The sequence below is a fragment of the Trichosurus vulpecula genome, chromosome 5 (genome assembly GCF_011100635.1).
Source record: "Trichosurus vulpecula isolate mTriVul1 chromosome 5, mTriVul1.pri, whole genome shotgun sequence".
Taxonomy (NCBI): domain Eukaryota; kingdom Metazoa; phylum Chordata; class Mammalia; order Diprotodontia; family Phalangeridae; genus Trichosurus; species Trichosurus vulpecula.
In genome coordinates, this window is record NC_050577.1 from 119,050,540 (window position 1) to 119,074,888 (window position 24,349).

Below are 24,349 nucleotides of genomic sequence, written 5' to 3' on the forward strand. Positions count from 1 at the left end.
CTTGAAGGAAGGTAAGGTTCTGAGAGGCAGTGCATTTCAGGCAGTGGTTTGCATGTATACACAGATATGAAACATGTGGAATATCAGGTATGGGAAATAGCTAGAAGTCCAGTTTGTCTGAAATATAGGGTATTTGAAAAGGAATAATGAAAGGTAGGTTAGAACTAGATTATAGGGAACCTTAAATGCCTTAAAGATTCTGTATTTAATCCTAGACACAGAGAATCCCTGAAGGCTTTTGAGCAGAGGAGTTATTTGATCATAATTATGCTGTAAGAAGATTAATTTGCTATGTGGAGGATAGATTGGAGATGGTGGAAACTGGAAGCAGTAAGAACATTTGGGAGGTTATTGTGTTTGTCTAGGGAAGTGATGATAAGGGCCTAGATTATGGCTATTTCAGTGGAGAGAAGAGCATAGATACAAGAGATCCATGGGAGAGATGCGGAGGTAGACTAGACAAAACTTGGCAGCTGATTGAATTTGAAAGGTAAGGCAGAAGGAAGAGTCAGGTACGACTGAAGTTGCAAACCTGGATGAATGAGAGGATGGGAGTACATCTTCAACAGAATTATCGGAGGTTACTTTTGAGGGAATGATGATGAATTTTATTTGAGTTTGACATGCTTATAAATGTGTCTGTTGTTGATGGTGAGACTGGAACTAGGGGGATGAGGTCTGGATGTATAGATCTGGCAATCGGCTGCATTGTTGTTCAGTTGCGTCCAACTCTGTGACCCTTTTTTGGAGTTTTCTTGGGCAAAGATACTGGAGTGGTTTGCCATTTCCTTCTCCAGCTCATCCAACAAATGAGGAAACTGAGGCAAACAAGGTTAAGCGACTTGCCCAGTGTCACACAGCTAGTAAGAGTCTCAAATCCTCTTGATTCCAGCCTGGCCCTCTATTCATTGCCTAGCTGCCCATCTATGCAGTCAACCCCATAGAAATAATTCAATCCACGGGCACTGGTGAAATCACTAAGAGAAGAGCCTTTAAAGGTGATCATGGTAAGTGTGTAGGAGATAAATAGGAGAACAGGAGAAGCTATCTCACAGAAGCCAGTGGAGAGAATAGTGTTCAGGAGGAACAAAGGTAGTCAGTAGTGTCAAGAGCTGCAGAAATGTCAGATGAGGACTTTAAAAAGGCAGTTGGATTTAGCAGGTACAGTCATTGGAGAGAACAGTTTCAGTAGAGTGGAGCTTTATGAAGCGTGATTGTGATGAAGTTAAAGCAGATTTCAAAATTTTAATAAGGTTCAGTCAGCTGCAGTATTAAAGAGGACAACTGGGTCTGAAGAGAATTTAGTGTCTTTCTGAATCTAGCAGAGCTGCTGTCTATACAGATGTGTAATTTTCAGAAGTGTTATGCCACTGGGGATTTGAGCTGATGATTCATGAGAATGGCATGTTTGTCTTTGTATACTCCCTTTTCCTGATGCCTTCTTCATATATACAGATTTTCCTGGCTGAATCTTCTTTTCAATAAATGATCATTCACTTTCCTTAGAAATTTTAGGAATATATGAGGTCATATCTCATCAAATCAAGAAATCTAGCTACAGAATGTATCCAGTAGTGGGGGAGAGATGATAAACAAAATGGAATAAGGTAGGTGAAGCAGGCATTCACATATCTTCTCCCTTTTCTTTTCCCTCTGCCTTCTGTTTCAAGAAAAGTTCATTGAGAATTTAGCTGGAAATGTTTTGGACAAGATTCACCTGAATTGGCAGGTGTGAGAGGGGAAATTAGGTTTAGAGCCTTCCAAATTAGTCTTTATCTTAACTAGTCCACTAGAGAATTACGCGGCCTATCGTCATACACAGTAGGATGCATTTCTGTACCCCATAGGGTTCAGACAAATCACCACCATCTTCTGCATGCTCAGCTCCATGAATCAGGAAAATTAATTCTACCATGTTACAGGTGTTCATATCCATTGCATAAAAGAATCTGTTTTAGAATTGTAATGGTCAGAAAGGCAGCTGACCCTCTTCAGGTTTTAGCTTTCAGAATATCTTAAAGATATACGCAGTAAATATGGGACTGGGATGGTAAATGAATCATATATAAAGAGGGGAGCACAGGTTTCTTGAAATTAGGTCAGGGTTCAGAGCTACGTTTTGGTTGTAAACCAGAGGGTCTTATTTTTATAGGTTGCTCTGTAAATATTAAAGTACTTTATATGTGTTAAGTCTTTATTGTCATTACTATTTTTTGTATATTGGTGTTAGCTTTATTACTCACCAGAGTTTGTTTTTATGTGTTTTTGGGGGAAATGTTTTTATTAATAGCTTTTGTTTTTGTGTTGTATATGTGTCTGAATATATCCTTCTCCCTCCCCCTATCCAGCCATTTCATTCAGGGGCTATTTTTTTAATTGTTCTTTTGCATTATGGAAGTCATTATTTGTATTTTATCAGTTAATAAGTTCTTTCTCTTCTTAGTTCTCCAAAATTTTCGTATTCATCATTTCTTACTTTAGTAATGCATTTTAAATCCATGTTCCACAATTTTTTAGCCATTCTACAGTTAAAGGGCTTCAACTTTTGTTTCTCGTTTTTGCTACTGCAAAAAGTCTTCCTATGAAGATGTATATGAGACCTTTCTTTCTATCCTTGACTTCCTTTGGATCTTTGGCTGAAAGATGATGGACATCTTAGTCACTCTCTTCACATGGGTCAAAATTACTTTCTAGAATTGTTGGACCAATTCACAGCTCCCCTGATAGCGGATTAGTGTGCCGTTCTTTATGTAATAATGTGTATATGGTTTTACTGCAGAAAAAATGTTTTTAAAAGTATCCCCAAAGGAGGGACAGTGACTAACAATGAACTAAATGATCTTTTCCTTCTCATCTGCTTTCTGTGCTATACTATTTCTAGTGTTGTATTGCAAAACTTAATCTGTAATAATGTATATTTTGATGACTTGTTGAATTTTAAAGCTAAAATCTAACTTTTCTGTATGAAATTTAGAGCATTATAATTATCAATAACTTGAAATGTGAGCATTCATTTTTATTTACCTGTCATTCTAATTACATAAAATCTAGGTGTTTAGACAAACATCACCTTAAACCAAAACTTTACTAATATTGTGAATGTGCTAACATACAAATGAAGAAGAAATATTAATCTTACTACTATTACTGGCAGTAGTTCACGTTTATATGGCCTTTTAAGATTTGCAAAGTGCTTTTCTCACAACTGCCCTTCCTAGCAATGAACATTATGTATTAAATCATCACCACCTGCCTGGAATACTTGAGGTTTAATTCTAGTTGTGGGATTAAATACAAAGCTTGGCATTATTTGATGTTTTTGTCTTCTTTCTTGGTCTTTCTTTCAGATGACTTGTGTGGAAAAGGCAGGAACAGATGAGAAGATGCTCATGAAGGCCTTTCGATGCTTAGGTAGTTGGTTTAACCTTGGTGTCTTGGACAGTAACTTCATGGCTAACAATAAATTGCTAGCTCTTCTTTTTGAAGTTTTGGTGAGTATTGAATTTTGCTATTTGCCAAAGTTTAGTTGTATTGCACTTTCACAACTTTAGTAACTGACTTATGGAGAAATAACAAAGCTTTCAGAATTTTCCTTGGTGTATATACTGAAAAAGCAGAAGTGTTACTTCCTTTGGTTTGCTAAAGTCCCAGGGCTGGAGTTAAGAACTTCTTCTCTTTCTTTATAACATCTTTAACATCCAGAGCAGGCTTTAGTTTTCAGTTACATTGATCAAAGAAAATTGGCTTTGCAACTTAGTTTGTATATAGTAATTTGCATGTTAGAAGTCCAGTGCCACTGAGCTTTAGACATGCATGCTGTGTAGTTTCTTGTGTACATTCATCCATCTAGGGACTTAGTGGGCAATAGAGAGAGGAGAAGAAGCATTCAAACCAGGAGGATGATGGGTAACAGAGAAAAGAATCAGAATCGGGGGGGAGGGAATTGTAGGTAATGGGGAGAAAAAATTTCAGTCGAGGGGCTCATGGGCAATGGGGGGGTAGCATTGGAACTAAAGGGATTATGAGTAAGAAGAAGAAAAGCATTGGGATGGGGCTGGGGTGGGGATATATTTACAGATAAGGGAGTCCCACTGAAATAAGATTTATAATGAAAGGATTTTAAGACTTTGAGGTCAGTGGGATAAAACATACTTAGTCATATTTTCTTTGGGGTTTCAAAGAAATCTCTTTCCTCATGTTCTTTTTTTGTGAACCAGTGATTAGAATGGTACTTTAACTTTTAGAATTAACAATTGAATAATCACAAAAAAGAGAGATTGAAAGAGCCTTTGGTATTGTTTTGTTTTTTTGTCATGGTCTTACCCATTTGAAGACATGTTGATACTTAAACTCTTTTTAGACATGATATGTCTGTATCTATATATGTCTATGGGAGTGGTCATACAGGAGAAGGAATGTTAAACATCAGTGTCTTAAGTGTCAGTGAAGTTAAATGGATGGGAATGGGTGAGTTTAATATTCTATCATGGGCAAGAAACCCTTAGAAGAAATGGAGTAGCTCTCACAGTCAGTAAAAGGGTAAGAAAAGCAGTATTGAGATATAATTTCACAAATGACAGAATGATATCTGTTCAAATCCAAGGTAAACCATTCAACATCATAGTAATACAAGGCTATGCTTCTGATGTCGAAGAGGCCAAAGCTGATTAGTTCTATGAAGACCTACAACATCTTCTATAAATAACACCCCCCAAAAAAGTCTCATTCATCATAGGAGATTGGAATGCTAAAGTAGGAAATCAAAAGATAATTGGGATAACAGGCAAGTTTGACCTTGGAGTACAAAACGAAATAGGGCAGAGACTCATGAATTTTGTCACGCTAACTCACTGGTCATAGCAAATACTTCTTCAAGCAATTTTTTCATGTTTCCAATTTCAGCTTTTCTAAGGGTCAGGGGAATGTGGTGGTAATGTGGGTAATGGAGGGACAGGCATCAATCTGGGGACTTAGTGGGCAGTGGAGAGAGGAGAAACATTCAAACCAGGAGGATGATGGGTAACAGAAAAGAATCAAAATTGTGGGTAATGGGGAGGAAAATTTTCAGTTGGAGGGCTCATGGACATTGGGGGGTCGTATTGGAACCAAAGGGATTATGAGTAAGGAGAAGAAAAGCATCAGGGTGGGACTGGGGTGGAGGGACAGTTGCAGATAAGGGAGGGAAAGCATGGGAAATGTAGGGATAACTTGGGAGTGTTGGGGGGAGCTTCAGAGTCAAAGGGAGGGTGGGAAAAAGATCCACCTAGGAGGTCTTGTGCTTAACTGGGAGACAAGCACTGGGAGGGCGTGGGGTGGCCACCAGTTCCTTTATGTGATGGGCAGGAAGCAGGGGTCCTGGAGAAGAGGCCAGATGCCAAGCTCCAAGTCACCGATCTATTAGGATCTGGTAGGGTCAGCCCCTCCCTGGGGTCTGTCATCTTTGTGAGGGGGGCTTGTTGAGCTCAGTCAGCTTAGGGGGTCCTGCCTTCCACTGTTGACACAGCCAGCGGGGCTTGGACAGCGTAGTAGTGACCATGCTGATCAGACATCCTTGAGGCAGGGGCTGGATAAGGTGTCCCAGGCCAGGATGACGTCCAAGATGCTGAAGAACAGGCTGCCAAGTGCTGCGGGTCTCCCTCGGGCTAGCGCCCACTACGGCATCGACCCAGGATAGCCACATAGACAGCTACAGGTAAACTCAGGATGGAAGGGAGTTGAAGCTGCAGGAGCTCAGACTCCATGAGGGCTAGGCAGATTGGGAGCAAGCCCAGGGCCATGTGATAAAAGAGGTGAGCCAGGGCAAAGGCTGCCATGCCAAAGAGGAATTGGTTGGGTCAGATAAGGAAACTACCTCAGGGCAGAGTAGATGAATTGTTCATAGGGCCCCGATGGGGCTGTGGTATGTACAAGAGAGAGCCAGATAGAGCATGGGGAAGCATTTGACCAGGGCGCTGGTCCAGCTGGGCTTATCTGAGGGCGGCCAGAGGAGGAAGTGGAGAGCACAGGAGGCAAAGGCAACAGCCTCAGGCCCAGGAGCCAGATGGAGTGTGCCTCCTCTTGGATTCCCTTCCAAAAACCTCCACGTTTGTCCAGACACCTCTAGAATTCTGTGACCTCAGAATCAGAGCTAGGTTCTAATCCTCATGACTTCAGGCTTGGACCATTGGAACCATATGCATATTGGAGAGTAGCTGGGGGAGCAGGGAGAGGGAGAGCTCATGCACACACTTGCGTGTGTGTGTGTGTGCGCCTTTGACCCAAAGATCCCACTGTTAGGCATATACTGCAAAGAGGTAGAAAATGAGGGGGGAGGAATTTCCCATGTAACAAAAATATTCATAGCAGTACTTTTTATGTTAGCAAAAAACAAGGTGAAAAACCATCTGTTAATTGGAAGAAATATATGAGCTGATGCATAATGAAGTAAGCAGACCCAGAAAAATAGTGTATACAATGACTATAACAGTATAAGTGGAAAGAAAAAAAAGAAATTGTGTGATTATAGTAACCAAGGATAAGAGTTGAGGAAACGCCTACACACATTCTTTCTTTGCAGAGGTAAAGGATGATGATTGTGGAATATTGTAAAGACTGTCAAAAACAACCGATATGTTGATTAATCTTGCATAATTTCTTTTGTGCTCTTTTTTTTATTCTTCATTGCATGGGATGGTGGGACACCCCATTAAGAGAAACACCCTCCGATTAAGGAAGACCTCCGCTAAGGGGGGGACACCCTCCACTTAAGGAGAACACCCCAGACCTTATTTATTTCAAAACAAAACAAAGACACCACCACTACCACCACAGAGTTGATTAAGAAAATATCAACAGCTACCAACCTGCATGTCTACTCTTTTCCCTCCTTATGAGAATTATCTATTCGCAAACTGAAGGGCATCTATGGTGAGGGTATTAGTAGGAAATAAGCAGGCTTTCACAGATGATATTCAACAATGGACCATGTCTTTATCATCTCACGATTGACTAATAATTGATTTAGGGAGTATAATCCCTGTTTTACTTCTTTATTGATTATGAAAAAGGATTCAATTTCATAGAATGAAATGCCAGCCTTTACAATAAGATGCTTGTTGGGTGAAAGACCTTTCATTCCAAATGGATGAAAAATGTCTGTTGCTCCCATTTCAGCATACATCTAAATGAGGCATCCTATAGCGTTTTCCAACAGTATTTATATATGGGGCAGACGATATGTACGGAAAATGAGCTGGGCCCAAAGTTGAGAGGACTGAATTGCTTTTGGGATGTTGCAAAGTATTTTTCCTGACCCAAACTTCCCGTAACAGCAAAGCCCCATCTTTTCCATACAAACATTTCTCTCCGGTGGCTGTCAGCAAGACCCAGAACATTCCTTCTTGAATTAAAGATAAGCATCACAGAGGGCAATAAAAAGATATTGGTGCGTATGAGCAGGGTACCCCATATAAGCAGCCAGGCACTCCAAAGAAGAACAGGGGCAAAGGATGCCATCAAAGAATAATGTAGGAGAAAGAAAAAGGGGCTGACAGGTCATCTGACTGAAGTGAGGGGAGACAGGTGGATGGCCAGAGTGCTTCAGTGGTGACTGTGTGATGCCCGGAGAAATTCAGAAAGCTCCCCAGCATGTTGTATGGACCCTCTGGAGCCAACTCTTGGGAGGATTTAGATGAGGGCCACATGCGATAAACAGGCATGGGTGGCTTGTGATCACCGTCATTAGAGGGACCTCCTAAATCAATGAGCTCACTTATCCATTTGAGTCAGGAAAAATTTCCTAATTCTTAGAGTGATATCACAATAGAATGGGCTGCCTTGGGAACTGGAGTGACTACTTCTGGGGTATATTGTCAGGCGGATTATTTTTTGAGTATAGGTTATATTAAAGCCTCTTGAGTCCTTTCAAAAATTATGTGAGGACAAAAAAATTGGATATTACCTAGAGGGGGCAGCAGTGTTAAGTGAAAGGTTCAGGAAAATGGAGAACTGCACAAGTTTCAAGGCAAATTGGGGAATGAGATAATGCAAATGGAGAGGTTAAACATTGCTGAAAAAAGAAAGCATAAATTGAAGGGCAAGTGGACTGAGACCAATTTAGATGTAGAGATTTAAACCTAAAAATTAATTCCCCACTGCTGTGGTCACATGACGAAAAAGATAAGGACTAGACATTTTTTTTCCAATCCATAGCAACTCTCAAAATTCACCAACATAAGAATTATGTGCAAGAGATAAATTGCAACCATCTCCACAGACTGAAGACACCAGAAAGTTTAATGAGATAATAACCTGATAAATTAACAGCAGAAAAGGCTAATGCCTAGTCATTCCTCAGTTCACTAAACCCCTTCCCCAGCAGCCTCCATGCTATGGCAAAGCAACACAGTAGAACCCATGAGCTTGTGCTCTGGGATCCACTCAGCAATTTCCTTGCCACCCTTTCAGTTTTTGCCAGCATGCCTTTCCCCCAATTTCACTTCATCATTCTTTGGCACCTAGCTGCAGAACTGAACTCTCTCTCCACCCCCATTGTGGAAGAAGTGGAGGTATAGGTAAATGGACCTGTATTCTGCTTGAGGCAATACTGCCAAACAACTAAATAGTGGAAGTAACTGAGTCAGGGCACCAGTATGTGGTGGGAGACCTCAGAACTCCAGAGGAAGACGACAGTTAAAAATCTTTAGGGTGAGCGGATAAACCAACGCGTAAGATACTAAAGCAAGAAACATCTGAATCAATCCAAATATGACTGAATAATTACTGTGATTCAAAAACACCCGATTAGGCACAGGAAACTGGTTTCTCAGGAGAACATGGAAACACAGCAGGATGGTCCTGTGTGGTTCATTAGAGAAATAAGAATTATGAAAGCAGAAATAATTGGCAGAATAGAAAAATTTGAATCCATGGTAGCAAGTCTTTCCAGAGATGTGAGAGAACAGTCAATTGAGAAGAAAGCAAAAAGCAATAATTTAAAAGAATACATGATTGCTAAACAAGCAAAATACTCGAAGACAGGATGTGCAAAGAAAACTTAAGGATCATAAATCTCCCAGAAGAACATGAGAAATCAGTAAACCTGAATATGACAGTGTAAGAAAACTGACGCCCCCCCCCCCCAAAAAAAAGAAGCAAAAAAAAAAGAAAGAAAACTGCCCAGAACTACTGGACACAGAAAACAAAGTGCCAATCAGAATAATCTACACATCTCCAAGGTGGACGACTCTAGGACACATGTTCCAATGACAAATTATAAATTCTGCAAGAGACCTGAAGAAAGACCTTCAAACCTAAAGGATAGGAAATTAGAATACTTCAAGATTATCCTGCACCCACTAGAAACTGCAGAAAGAAATGGAATAATGGAAGAAAATATAAACCTAACTCTTAATTTTAAATATGAATGGATTAAACAGTACAATAAAATGAAAGTGACAGACGTGAGTTTTTTTTAATTTGATGCTTGCAAGAAACATACCTATAAATGCAAAGACATATACAGAATAAAAATGAAAGGATAGAACAAAATTTACTGCATACCCTGTAAATCCAGAAATAAACAAGTTGCTATGATCCTATTGGAGAAAGCAAAAAACAAAAATTCAAAACAAGGAAACTACATTATGCTGAAGAGAACTAGAGACAACAAACCACATCAGTATTAAATTTGTTTGCTCTGAATGCCTTAGTATCTGAACCCATAAAGGAAAAATTAAGTGAATAACAAAAAGATGTAGACAATTAATGCAATAATCCCTCTCTTTTGGAGAAATCTTAATAGAAAGGTAAATACAAGGGAAAGTATAGAATTGAACAAATTGCTAGATGAAATAGAGCTAAAAAGATTTATGATCCCTTTCTAATAGGGAAATGCCAGATAATGAATGGTTTGAAGAATAGATCATAGAAATAATAATTATGTAAAAAATGATAACAGTGAAGCAACATAACAAAATTTCTGTGGTATGTCTAAAGCAGGCCTCAGGAGAGAAATTATATTCCAAAAAACATATTAACAGAATTGAATAGGAGAGGATTAGCGAACTGAATATGCATTTTTAAAAATTAGGAAGCCAACAATACAAAATTAAGCACAAAAGAGGAGATAGTGAAATAAAAGGAGAAATAGATACCTTGAATTCCAGTTTATTTCTCCTGATTTTTTATGCAAGATATATAAACATTTGGTAGTGGGTGGGTGTGTGTGTGTGTGTGTGTGTGTGTGTGTGTGTGTGTGTGTGTTGGGGGGGTGTTTTCTTTAGTAGATAAGTGGTCAAAAGGTACGAAAAAATAATCCTCAAAAGAATTAAAAATTATTAATAACCATATCAAAGAATGTTCCAAATCACTGATCCAGTAACAAGGGAAACTCAAATCAAAATAAGCCTGAAGTTTCACCTCTCACCTTGCGAATTGGCAGAGATAACAAAAGATGATTATAATTAGTGGGAAGTTAAGCTCACTAGTACGTTGTTGATGGAGCTGTGAATCAGTGCAACCATTTTAGAAAGCAGTTTGGAATTTGGCAAATAAAGTGGCTAAAATATCTGTACCCTTTGACAGAGATTTCAGTACTAGAGATATACCTAACAAAATATAAGAAGAATGCCTGCCCTCCTTTCCCTCACCTCCACCCCCCTCCCTACCCATCCACATACACCAAAATTTAACAGCACCTTTTGTAGTAGCAAAGAACTGGAAACCAGTTAGCTGTCCATCAATTGGGAAATGGCAAAACAAATTATCTTACATGAACATAATGAAAATTACTGTGCTGTAAGAAATGCTAGATATGATCAATATAAGGAAACATTGAAAGATTTATATCAGCCGATAGAAAATTAAGTAAACCACCAAGAAAACAATTTGTATAATGACCACAACACTAAATGAAAGGAACGACAACCACAAAACAATCCAACATGAATGTTATAAAATTAAAAAACAAGCATGGCCCCAAAGAATAGATATGGGAAGAAGACTGCTACCCCGCTGCTTTGCAGAGATGGGGAGTACACAGGTGTCCATTTCCATGGGTGTCCAACTTGTCTATATTTTTAATGTATTTGTTGGTTTTGCTGGGTTTTGTTCTTTTTTATTATTATCTGGGATATGGAGGAGAGATAACAGAGAAATTTTGCTGATTTAAAAATGAAAATTCTACAAAAGTTTATAAGTTACAGTTCATTATACTCCTTTCTTTACTACCAATTGATTTAATGGGTAGTAGTGAATAAGCTGTTTTATTTCTGTGTCCCAGTTTGATGATGAGTCAGATAGTTTAAACACTTTGTACCTTCAGCATAGTAAAAGTGAGTAGTTGGAGATATTGAGGGATATAATTGAATGGTGTTCTATTTGATTCAATAACCAGATGTTTCAGTTCATTAGTTTTGTAAGGATATAGCCATATACATGTTTGTGTTCCTCTCAGACCTTTATTGAATTTTTTACATTAGCTAAAGTTTGTAATTTGTAAAGGGAAACTTGTATAACTTAACAATATCAAAGGCTCTATTATTTACTTAGAAGTACCCCCAACCCATTTAAAAAAAAAAACAACAGTCCCTTTATTTTATAATGTAGTGTCATTAAATTTCAGTTCAGAAATAAGTAAAGTCTGTATCTTTCTAAACAAACTCATATTTACCTTTTTTTACTTAAAGTTCTGGTAATTTTCTTTGTAGCAATAGTGCCATCATGGTCATGGATATATTTGTAGAGAAGGTAATGAACCAGGACCAAGGCATTTGGTAGGTTTTTTAGCCTGCATTTGTTTGCACAAGTTGGTATTTCTTTGAGAGAGAAAGTAAAAGTATGCCTGTTACAAATATATATACATTTTGAGTATACTGTTCAGTAACAATTGTGTTCACTTTCCTGTCTCCCTTTCTCTCTTTCCTTATTCTAATGCTATCTCCCAGCAACAGGACAAGACATCATCTAACCTGCATGAGGCAGCATCAGATTGTGTGTGCTCAGCCCTCTATGCCATTGAGAATGTAGAGACCAATTTACCTTTGGCCCTGCAACTCTTTCAAGGGGTCTTGACTTTGGAAGCAGCCTATCATATGGCTGTGGCCCGTGAAGACTTAGACAAGTGAGTTGACTGCATACAAAAGGATGGATGGATGGAAAGTTGGTTTTACTTGTATCTCTGGGTTTGTTTTATTATCCACATTTTACTCTTAGTCTGTGCAGTGTCTATTTGACTTGTGCATATATGGACCACTTTAGTATGCCCCATTGAATCCTAGGCCCAAATTTCCTTATCTATAAAATGAAAAGATTGGACTAGATGACCTCTAAGGTTCCTTATAGCTCTAGAACTGAGCTCCTTAGTTGGGAGGAAGGGTTCTGAGACTAGAGACCTCAGAGAACAAAGATTCATCAAGCCTAGGAATACTGTCTTTGGAAGCTATGAAGATAGTCCATAGAATCACAAAATAGAAATGATGGTGAAATGAGGCCTAGCCAAAGAGAGGGAGAAAATACATGCTGAGAATATGATTTGTGAAAAAATTTTTAAGTCTCTGTGATTTTGACTGCTGCGCTCATGGCCTGTGTATAAAATGTACCCAGAGGTGACTGGTTGAGGTTATCGTACAACAGAACATGTAGTCAATAGTTTGACCTCTGTCTGAGGAGTCTCTTATTTCCATTTCCTTTACATTGTTGAAGCCTGTTTCTCTTTGGTGGTAAAATATTTTTGTTCAACATCAACATGAGGAAATCTGTAACCTGAAAGTTTTTGAATAGAAAAGTTTTATTTTCAGTATTTTTGTGTATGCAAGTATCCATGCCTTGCTTTGTGACTTTGTACTTATATCCTTTTCTCCTACAGGGTTCTGAATTATTGCAGAGTTTTCACTGAACTGTGTGAAACATTTCTTGAAAAAATTGTTTGTACTCCAGGCCAGGGGCTAGGTGATCTTCGAACACTGGAACTGCTCCTCATCTGTGCTGGCCATCCCCAGTATGAGGTAAGAAAATCTCAGAGCTGTCAACTTTTGAGCAGCTGGCCAGTCATCTTTTCCAAACTCTATAGCTCCTCTAACTGACTGACTAAAATTGTGCTCAGTTACATTTATGTATTAAAGAAGTTCCTTTGATAACTCTGCCGTGGTGTTCACTCTCCTTCAGAATGTGAGCTGAAACAGTTCTTGGAGATAGCCAAGGGTGTAATAGGTGTCTCCTATGGTTGGATAGTCCAGTCACCTCTTAACTGGAACTGTTTTCTTCAAGCTTAAAAGTAACCCTATAGTTGCTAAATCTCTATACAGATAACTTAAGAATTAATATATGCAGTCCTAATCTTTCTTCTGAATCCCAGTCTTGCTTTAGTCTAGTTGCCTAGATGTCTACTAGACATCTCTACCTACACATGGTGTAGACGTCAAAAACTCAATCTGTTTGAAACAGACCTTGTTATATTTTCCTTATTCCCTTGTCTAGACTTCCATATTTGTGTTGAAGACATCACTATCCTTTTACTTACCGAGGTTTTCAGCTATAGAGTCATCATTGTTGTTCACCTCTTCCTTGTCCTCTATAGCCAATTATTCGCCAAATTTTGTTGATTCTACCTCTACAACATCTTTCTAATATCCAGATCCTTCTCCAGTCACATGGGTGCTATCCTATTTTAAGCCACATCACCTCTTGTTTGGGATTGTTGTAATAGCCTCCGAATTAATATGGTGTCCTTGCTACTAAAGACTAAAATTGCTCTAAGACTTTTGGGACATCCAGTACAAAATCCTAAAGGCAAAAGGGAGACACTGAAGATGTAGGGACAGAGAAATAATATGTCACACTATGTTTTAGGAATATTACTATGATAGATTTATGGAAGATGATTTAGACAGAGGAGACTATCTGAAGCAGGGAGGCTATTACAACAGTGCAGACAAGAGGATGGCACTTGAAATAGGATGGTGGTTGTGTGACTGGAGAGAAGGGTATGGATGTTAGAAGTTGTAGAGGTAGAAACATTAAAGGATGAATGTAGGGTTGAAAATATGGGTGAATGGAAGGTTATAGTGACTTTTTCAACAGAAATATGGAAGTTTAGGGGAGGAACAGGGAAAACATAACATTGAGTTTGAGAAGTCTACAGTTTATCCAGGTAGGGATATCTAGTAGACACGTAGGCAGCTAGACTAAAGCATGAATGGAGTGGGCTGACCTGTATAAACTCCTCAGACTTGTCATTTAAAGCCTTTACATTTTGGTTTCTTCCTACCTTTCTTTACTTATTTTATGTTACTCTTCTTACTGTACTCTCCATTCCTAAGTAGAACTGTCTTGCCATCTCTTTTCCACATTTGACATTCTATCTTCTGTCTTCCTGCCTAGATCATAGTCTCTCCTGAACTCCACATCTTTGAATCCCTTCCTCAAGGAAGCTTTCCCCAGTTGCTAGTGATTCCTCCCTCTGCAAATTATCTTGTACTTACTTATCTTTTTACATGTATCCTCCTCTTCTTCCTCTTTCTCCACTTCTTCCCCCCTTTCCTCACCATAAAGGCAATACTGTTTTGTTTTTACTCCTGTATCATCAGTGCTGAACACAAGGCCTTGTGTACAGTAGGCCCTTAATAAATGTTTGTTGAATTGAATCTGATATGGGAAATGATGTTAGGAACCCTCATATGTAGAGTTGTAAATTTTTCCCTTTCCATGTTATTTTGCCTAACTTCAGAATCCCAGATCTTTTTAGAAAGCCGTCTTCAGTGGTTTGCAGATAAGCTACTAGAGTGATTTGTTTTATTTTAACATGTGCATTCACTCTCTACATAGTGAGGATCCCAGATGGAATTTTGGCCCTCAAGTGACCTTGTCTTCTGCTTTTGAGGGTGGGTGATAGATATTGCTGGAGAGTGACTTACTTTTTTAAAAAATGTATTGATAGCTTTCATTTATATATTCCACTTATATTTCCCAATGTATTACTCCCCTTCCATCTCCCAGAAAATAAAAAAGATTAAAAAAAAGTTTAGCAAGGTAATCTACACTTTGAAAAAGCCTGACCCTATGTTCAGTGTTCTGCGCCCATGGTTACCCACATCTGCACAGAAGGGAAGAAAATGTCCTCTAATATCTCTTCTTGGGGGCCAAGGTTGGCCATTATAATTTTACAGCATTCAGTTGCAAGTGTTTTGTTATTGTTCGTTCCATTTACAGTGTTATAGTGTTACATTTTTTTCTTGGTCCTGTCCTCTTCACTTTGCATCAGTTCATATAAACCTTCCTGTGTATTTCATCTTATTCATTGTTTCTTACAGCACAGCAATATTCCATTGCATTCATGTCCCAAAACTTGTTGAGCCATTCCCCAATTGATGGACATCAACTTTATTAACAGTTCTTTGCTACTACAGAAAGTACTAATGTATTAGCAGTGAAGTTTGATCCAATTTGCTAGGTGTGAGGTGAAACCTCAGAGTTGTTTTGATTCACATTTCTCTTATTAGTGAATTGGAAGGTTTTTTCATATGGATGATAGTTTTGAATTCTTTTGAGAATTGTTTAGTTTTAATCTTTGGACCACTTATTGGGAATGGCTTTTATTCTTGTATATTATGTTATATAAGTGTTATATGATTGAGTAGCTTCCTTTCTTCCATCACTCATTTCTCTCACAACTCCTTTTTCCATATATTCCTAATAAAATGGAGCTTTACACTTAAGATTTTGGAGTGGAATTGCCTTTAATAAATTTTGTATTCATTTTAAATCTAAATGAAATTTAAGGTGAATTTATTTCATATCTTGCTACTTAGAAGCCAGTCACATCTTATTCTTCAAATCCCCAAGAAATGCGATGGCACCTCTTATCCTACTTATTTTCTCAGATCTACAGTATCCTAATAACCTACTCTCTCACTCTCTTTTTGTTCAATAGGTGGTGGAGATATCGTTTAACTTTTGGTACCGACTAGGGGAGCATTTGTACAAAACAGATGATGCTGTTATTCATAGCATTTTCAAAGCTTATATCCAGCGTCTGCTCCATGCCTTGGCCAGACACTGTCAACTGGAACCAGACCATGTAAGGTTTACTTCCTTCTATTTCCAACTCCCATTCTCTTATTTCTTTTATGATGTTGTGAGGGGAGCCTAGAGGGTGGAGTACAAAGGTGATGGTATTCCTAGATCCCCTGTTACTCCACTTCTCTCAATAAAGAGCCTGAAGAAGGTATAATAAAGGCTATTAGCCTAGAAAAAAAAGATATTGGACATAGAAATGGATTCTAAGAATTGTTTCTTGGGGATTTTTCCAAACACTGAGACATCAACTTCTTATGTGAGTGCCACCTCAAGCTTGCTCTTATTTCCCTCTTTGAAATTTTTTTTTTCTGGGAATCCTCACAATTTTCTGAAGCTAATTGTGATTCTTTAGGAACCTCTGACTCTCATTATAGTACTGTCAGTGCCTTGAGTACATTATATTTCTTTTCCTGAGTCTTAGTGGTTAGAGTGGTAAATGCATACTGTTTAAGAAACAGCCAAATCAAATCTGAGTAAATTGGACTTGAAATCTAACATTGAAACTAGCTGTTCTGTTCCTTTACTGGTCCATATCTTACTTAAATTTTTTAACGGCACCTGAAAACCTTAGGATTTTAAAGCCAAGGTAGGCACCCAAGAATTCATCTTGTATAATACCTTTAGGTGAAAAAATACAAAGTAAATAGCTTATTTCTAGGTCACATAGACAGTTAGCGTAAACTGTAACTAGTATGCAGATCTACTTCTCAGTCTAGTTCTCCTTCTGCAACACTATTCATCTTTACTTGGAAGTAACTTGACCCACCCTTTGTTCTGCCAGAATTGTTAGTCTAAACACCTAGTTAGGGTAACATATATTAAGGCAGAAAAAGTAATTATAGGTAGGAGATTATTGATTTCTCCTGTTGTTTTTTGTCTTTTGTAAACTTCATGGTGTTTTCCTTGCTAACAGTTGCCTTTATGTAGGAAGAATAAGTAGGGTTGTAACACCTTGATCCAAGAAAGTAGGGTTTTGAAAAGGGACTTGAAAGACTAGACATAGGTGACTTCAAAAACAATAATAAAAGACAGTCTCTTAGCTCTTGCAAGAGGCAACTTAGTATAGTGGAAAGGGAACCGGAATAGGAGTGGATAAAACCTAATTTTGTCATTAGCTAGCTAGGGGACAATTTAGTCGATTTCTCTGGCCTGTTTTATAAACTATTCGTGATAATAGGGAAAGAAGGCGTTCTTTCTATAATACAAATATGAACTTTGATTCATAAACCAGAATGAGACAAAGCAGAGAAAGAAAATTGTAGGCCAATATCTCTAGTCAACAGTGGCACAATTATAAATAAAATATTAGCAAATAAGCTACAACAGCATATTAGAAAAATTATACACTGTAACCAGGTTGGATTTACACCAGGTTCAGCATAAAGAAGAATATAAATATTATCAATCAATGTTAGTGATATAATTAATAAAAATCATGTATTTCATGTCAATAGATGTTGGAAAGACTTTTGACAAAATCCTGTACCTGTTGTTGCTCAAAAAAAATTAGAAAGCTTAGGAATAACTGGACCTTTCCTTAACATTGTAAATATATCTATCTAAAACTAAGAGCAAGTTTAATGAAGAAAGTTTATGGAATAAGCAGAAAAAATTACTGCTTTTTGAGATGATATAGTGATGTACTTAAACACTAAAGAATCAACCAAAAAATTAATTGAAATGATTAATAAATTTAGCAGAGTTGCTGGATATAAAACAAATCCACATAAATCACCAGAATTCCTGTATATTACTAATAAAACCCAGCAGGATAATCTAGAAAGAACTCTTCCATTCAAAATAGTTACAGAAATTTTTAAGATATTTAAGAATGTACCTAACAAAATACATCTGGGAACTATATGAATCCAATTATAAAACACTCTTGGAAGAAATAATTGAAGAAATATCCAATTGCCCATGGGTAGGTCAAGCCAATATAATAAAAATGGCAATGCTGCCTAAATTAATTATTCAGTGTCATGTCAGTCAAACTACCAAAAAATTATTTCCTAGAGTGAAGGAAAAAAAAATTTATATGAGGGAACAAAAAGTCAAGAATCTTAAGGGTAATAATGGGTGGGGGGAGTGGCAAGGAAGGAGCTCTTAATAGCAGATTTCAAACTATATTACAGAGCAGTAATTATTAAATAATTTTGTTTTGGGTAAAAAAAAAATAGGTTGATCAGTGAAATAAATTGGGTACCCAGCATATGGAAACAAGCAAATACAGGACTATGGTATTCTGGTAAACCCAAAGACACCAGTTACTGGAATAAGGTCTCACTATTTGGGAGGAAAGCTGCTAAGAAACCTGTAAAACAATTTAGCAACCAACATCTCACACTCTGTGCCAAGGTAATAGAAACATAAAAGGTGACATAATAAGTAGGTTAGAGGAGCAAGGAAGAGATTACTTTTCAGATATATGGAAAGGGGAGGGTCACAGAAAGTAAATAAGACAATTTTAGATTTTATAAAATTGGAAAGTTTTTGCACAAATGAAACCAAATTAAAAGTAGAAGAGTAAAAGAAATTTATGCAGCAAGTTAACCCAACAAAGATCTTATTTCAGAGGGTGTGTGTGTGTGTGTGTGTGTGTGTGTTTATGTAACTGATTATAATTTTTAAGAACAGGAACCATTCTCCATTTGATAAAATGTCAAAGAATGCAAACAGGCAGTTTTCAAAGGAAGAATTGCAAGCTGTCAATAACCATATGAAAAAGTGCACCAAATCAGTAATAGAGAAATACAAATTAAAATAGTGTTCCCATCAGATTGGCAGCGATGACAAAAAAGGAAAATAACCATGTTGGTAGAGATCTTGGAAAACAGGCACTTTATGAATTGGTATAGCCATTCTGGAGAGCAATTAGGAACCATGCCCCCAAATAAACCAAACTGTGGGTGTACATTGAGCTAATTATGCCACTATCAGGCCTGTGCCCCAAAGAGATTAAAGAAAAAGGATCTATTTATAAAAATATTTGTAGCATCTCTTTCTGTAGTAGCCCCAAACTGGAAAGTAAGGAGGTGCTCCTGTTAGGGAATGGCTAAACAAATTGTGGTATATGACAGGGAATAGAATATTATTGTGCCATAAGATATGATTAAATGGAGAGTGTTGGTGGAAATTTAGAAGACCTCTATGAACTGATATAGAGTGAAGTGAGTAGAACTAGGAGAGCAATTTACACAATGACTTTATATAGAAAAACAGCTTTGTAATTTTTAAGTCCTCTGATAAACTATGAATCCAGAGGATTGAAGATGAATCACACCACCCACTGCCTGCCAGAGAAACAATGGATTTAAAATCCAGAATGAAGCATGCGTGTTTGGACTTGGCTAATGTGGGAATTTGTTTCTGTGGACAATGTATATTTATTCTGTGGGGGCTTAAATTGTTTTAGAAGAGAGGGATGGTGGACAAAAAGGTAATAAACAATTAGGAGAAATAAAATGTATAGGTTGGAACAACTGATCACCCTTAAGGTCTCTACCAGCTCTAAAATTTGTGTCAGGTTATGAGGACTGATTGTTTTACAATTTGGGGTATATCTTGAAGTTTCAAAAAACCTGTTGGTCTTACATCCTTGTCCTCTGTATCTTGAAGGTCCTTTCCCCAAGATTATCTTTTCCCCCATCCCTGATTCCCCATTCTCTTATCTGAAAGGTACAAACTTTAATTAATATATTATAGAAGAAATAGCTGTTAAGTTTAGGAAGATGGATTGTTAGGATTTTGTTTGCCTAAACATCTTGAAAGAAACCCAGCATTGGTGAATATCCTTATATTTCAAGCTTTTATATTATTTATAGCTTTGCCTTGATTGTTGATTTCAGAGAGCTAAGAGGAAACCTCAAATTCTTCCTCTTTCGAATTTTTAGGAGGGGGTCCCTGAAGAGACTGATGACTTTGGGGAATTTCGAATGAGGGTGTCTGACTTGGTGAAGGACTTGATCTTCCTGGTTGGATCGATGGAATGCTTCTCTCAGGTGAGTCCATTCTGACAATTTTGTTAACTTTACTGACCTTTGGATTATGTTTGGTTGTGTCTTACGCAGTTGCTTTATCTGAATTTTTATCTTTGGTATTTCTTCTAAACTACTTGGAAACTGGGTGATTTAATTTAGTATTAAAGTGGAATAGCTTCATTTGACCAGCTGGAAATGATATTCCTTGGCTGAAAGCCAAAGTTATCTCTGATTATGAAAAGCCCTAGGAACCTTGGCATCTAACAACTAGAAGGGACTTACTTTTCTGATTATTTGCCTCCTTTCAGTGTCCCTTAGAAATTTAACTTGTGTTTTCTTCTTTTCACACTCCTGACTACTGTTGATATTAGATAGTTGGCAAGTAGTCATGTTGCATCTTAGACATAGTTCTGCTGAATTGGAAGATGAGTAGTAGTACTCCAAGTCTCTGACAGTTGATATTTTTGCTAATGAGAAATGAATGGTGTACTTGTGCTCTTCATTGTCACCTGGAACACTATTTGTTATAAAGAGTAAAGTCTTTGGATTATTGAATCAGGCCGAAATATGATTAGTTGCGTAGAATTTTGCTCCAAAACTTTTTCGCATAAATATTCTAGTTTTTCTTTCTTACTATGATAGGCTATTATGCTTCTTTGAGCTCAGTTCTTAATGGATTTAATAAACACTTAGGAATCCTCTAATCTTGTACTCAGTAAAATCTACCCCTTTTAAAAAAATATCACATTCATTGAAATTCATTAAATCACTTCAGTGTACTCTTAAAGAGCAACATGGCATTAAAAAATTGAAATGAGAGTTATGAATCTTGGATTTCATTCCCATTTCTGTTATGTTCATGATCCTGGGCAGTGTTTTTTAGCCTTAGTTTTTACAGCTCTACATCCTAATTCATTTATCTAGTATCTGCTATGTACCAGACTTTGCCTGGAGCTGGAGATACAAATACCTTAAGGAGTTCTAGTTGAATCTAATCTATAAAATGGGAACGTTGGACTATCTTATTTCTTAAGAGTCCCCTCTAGCTCTTTAACTCCATGATACTGCTTGGATATGGTCCTCTGGGAAATGCTTTACATAGCATTACAGGTAGATATGGTCCCTAACCTCCAAGAATTTACATTCCAAGACTGTACTTATATGGATAAACTTAACGGAATAGGATATTGAGCAAGTACATAAATAGATTTTGAGCATTTACATTGTAGGTATTTTATGTGACTGCTTTTTATTAGCCCCACTTTATAGTATCTTGATTCTTTCAGAATTACTTGCCCAAGAAGAAACCTGTATGAGAGTGTTTTTCTCATAGTATTAGGAATGTTATAATCAAATAATGATTATCAGTCGAATGTCTGGCATATGATTAGATGTTATTCATCAAATTCTGAAAAGGAGCCATGAATAGGGAGCAGGTAGGTGGCACAGTAGATAGAGTGCTAGATCTGAAGTCAGGACTCTCATCTTCCTGAGTTCAAATCTGGTCTCAGATACTTAATAGTTGTGTGACCCCAAGACAAGTCACTTTACCCTGTTTGCCTCAGTCCCTCTGTAAAATGAGATGGAGAAGGACGTGGCAAACCACTCCAGTATATTTGCCAAGAAAATCCCAAATGGAGCCATGGAGCGTTGGACACAACTGAAATGACTGAACAACAACAGAAAGCTATGAATAAGGGTCTGTGTTTCTTCAGATATCTGTATTCTTTTATTATGCACCATGGTTCTTGGAAGAGATGACTAAATAGGGATAGCTAATTTCAGTAGAAGACCTCTTTGACATGCTGTTCTTTTAAGTAGTTTGAGACACCCATACTTTACCTTATTTATCATAACAGTATCACCATAGAGACTCAGAAGGCATGGGGTATACTCATGTGTTTTACATCATATTCCAGAGTAGTAGTTTTTTTTTTTTACTTTTTTTTTAAATTTAAATTTATTTATTTAACATATTTAGTTTTCAGCATTGATTTTCACAACAGTTTGAATTACAAATTTTCTCCCCATTTCTACCCTCCCCCCCCACTCCAAGATGGCATATATTCTGGTTGCCCTGTTCCCCAGTCAGCCCTCCCCTCTATCACCCCCCTGCCCTCTCATCCCCTTTTCCCTTCCTTTCTTGTAGGGCAAGATAAATTTCTAGGCCCCATTGCCTGTGTATCTTATTTTTTAGTTGCATGCAAAAACTTTTTTTTTTGTTTTTGAACATCTGTTTTTAAAACTTTGAGTTCCAAATTCTCTCCCCTCTTCCCTTCCCACCCACCCTCCCTAAGAAGTCGAGCAATTCAACATAGGCCACACATGTATCATTATGTATAACCCTTCCACAATACTCATGTTGTGAAAGACTAACTACATTTTGCTCCTTCCCAACCCATCCCGCTTTATTGAATTTTCTCCCTTGACCCTGTCCCCTTTCCAAGTGTTTGTTTTGATTACCTCCACCCCCATCTACCCTCCCTTCCATCATCCCCCCCCCTTTTATTTTTTTTTTAATCTTCCTCCCTCTTCTTTCCTGTGGGGTAAGATACCCAACTGAATATGTATGGTATTCCCTCCTCAGGCCAAATCTGATGAGAGCAAGGTTCACTCATTCCCCCCTCACCTGCCCTCTCCCCTCCTCCCACAGAACTGCTTCCTCTTGCCACCTTTATGCGAGATAATCCACCCCATTCTATCTCTCCCCATCTCCCTCTCTCAGTATGTTGCTCTCTCATCCCTTAATTTCATTTTATTTCTTTTAGATATCTTCCCTTCATCTTCAACTCACCCTGTGTCTGCTCTATCTCTTTTACATATATATATACACACACAGATACATACACATACACACACACATATATATACATACATACATATACATACATATACACATAGATATATACATATATACACATTCACTTATATATGCATATTCCCTTCAGCTACCCTAATACTGAGGTCTCCTGAATTATACATGTCATCTTTCCATGTAGGAATGTAAACAAAACAGTTCAACTTTAGTAAGTCCCTTGCAATTTCTGTTTCTTGATTACCTTTTCATGCTTCTCTTGATTCTTGTGTTTGAAAGTCAAATTTTCTATTCAGTTCTGGTCTTTTCACTGAGAAAGCTTGAAAGTCCTCTCTTTTATTGAAAGTCCATATTTTGCCTTGGAGCATGATACTCAGTTTTGCTGGGTAGGTGATTCTTGGTTTTAATCCTAGCTCCATTGACCTCCGGAATATCGCATTCCAAGCCCTTCGATCTCTTAATGTAGAAGCTGCCAGATCTTGGGTTATTCTGATTGGGTTTCCACAATACTCAAATTGTTTCTTTCTGGCTGCTTGCAGTATTTTCTCCTTGATCTGGGAGCTCTGGAATTTGGCCACAATATTCCTAGGAGATTTCTCTTTGGGATCTATTTGAGGAGGCGATCGATGGATTCTTTCAATTTCTATTTTGCCCTGTGGCTCTAGAATATCAGGGCAGTTCTCCTTGATAATTTCTTGAAAGATGATATCTAGGCTCTTTTTTTGATCATGGCTTTCAGGTAGTCCAATAATTTTTAAATTATCTCTCCTGGATCTATTTTCCAGGTCAGTGGTTTTCCTAAGGAGATATTTCACATTGTCTTCCATTTTTTCATTCCTTTGGTTCTGTTTTATAATATCCTGATTTCTCATAAAGTCACTAGCTTCCACTTGCTCCAATCTAATTTTTAAAGTAGTATTTTCTTCAGTGGTCTTTTGGACCTCCTTTTCCATTTGGCTAATTCTGCCTTTCAAGGCATTCTTTTCCTCATTGGCTTTTTGGAGCTCTTTTGCCATTTGAGTTAATCTATTTTTTAAGGTGTTGTTTTCTTCAGTGTATTTTTCAGTATTTTTTTGGGTCTCCTTTAGCAAGTCATTGACTTGTTTTTCCTGGTTTTCTCGCATCCTTCTCATTTCTCTTCCCAATTTTTCATCTACTTCTCTAACTTGCTTTTCCAAATCCTTTTTGAGCTCTTCCATGGCCTGGGACCAGTTCATGTTTTTCTTGGAGGCTTTTGTTGTAGGCTCTTTGACTTTGTTGTCTTCTTTAGGCTGTACGTTTTGGTCTTCTTTGTCACCAAAGAAGGATTCCAAAGTCTGAGACTGAATCTGGGTGTGCTTTCGCTGCCTGGCCATATTCCCAACCAATTAACTTGACCCTTGAGTTTTTCAGTGGGGTATGACTGCTTGTAGACTATCGAGTTCTATGTTCCACGTTTGGGAGGGAGGTGCCAGCTCTGCCACACCAGCACTGCTCCTTCCCCAAGAACCCCCAGCCCCCG

The 24,349-nt window shown here is 37.8% G+C and overlaps 1 protein-coding gene across 2 annotated transcripts in view; it reads left to right on the top strand.

Annotated features, from left to right (window-relative positions):
- TNPO3 (transportin 3) overlaps window positions 1–24,349 on the top strand; it is a 111,821-nt gene that overhangs the window by 53,252 nt on the left and 34,220 nt on the right. For both annotated transcript variants that reach the window (XM_036758571.1, XM_036758572.1), the window contains exons 5-9: window positions 3,348–3,491; window positions 11,925–12,100; window positions 12,845–12,983; window positions 15,908–16,054; window positions 19,947–20,054. In XM_036758571.1, coding sequence (XP_036614466.1) covers window positions 3,348–3,491; window positions 11,925–12,100; window positions 12,845–12,983; window positions 15,908–16,054; window positions 19,947–20,054 — 714 coding nt within the window. The remainder of the gene's footprint in view (window positions 1–3,347; window positions 3,492–11,924; window positions 12,101–12,844; window positions 12,984–15,907; window positions 16,055–19,946; window positions 20,055–24,349) is intronic.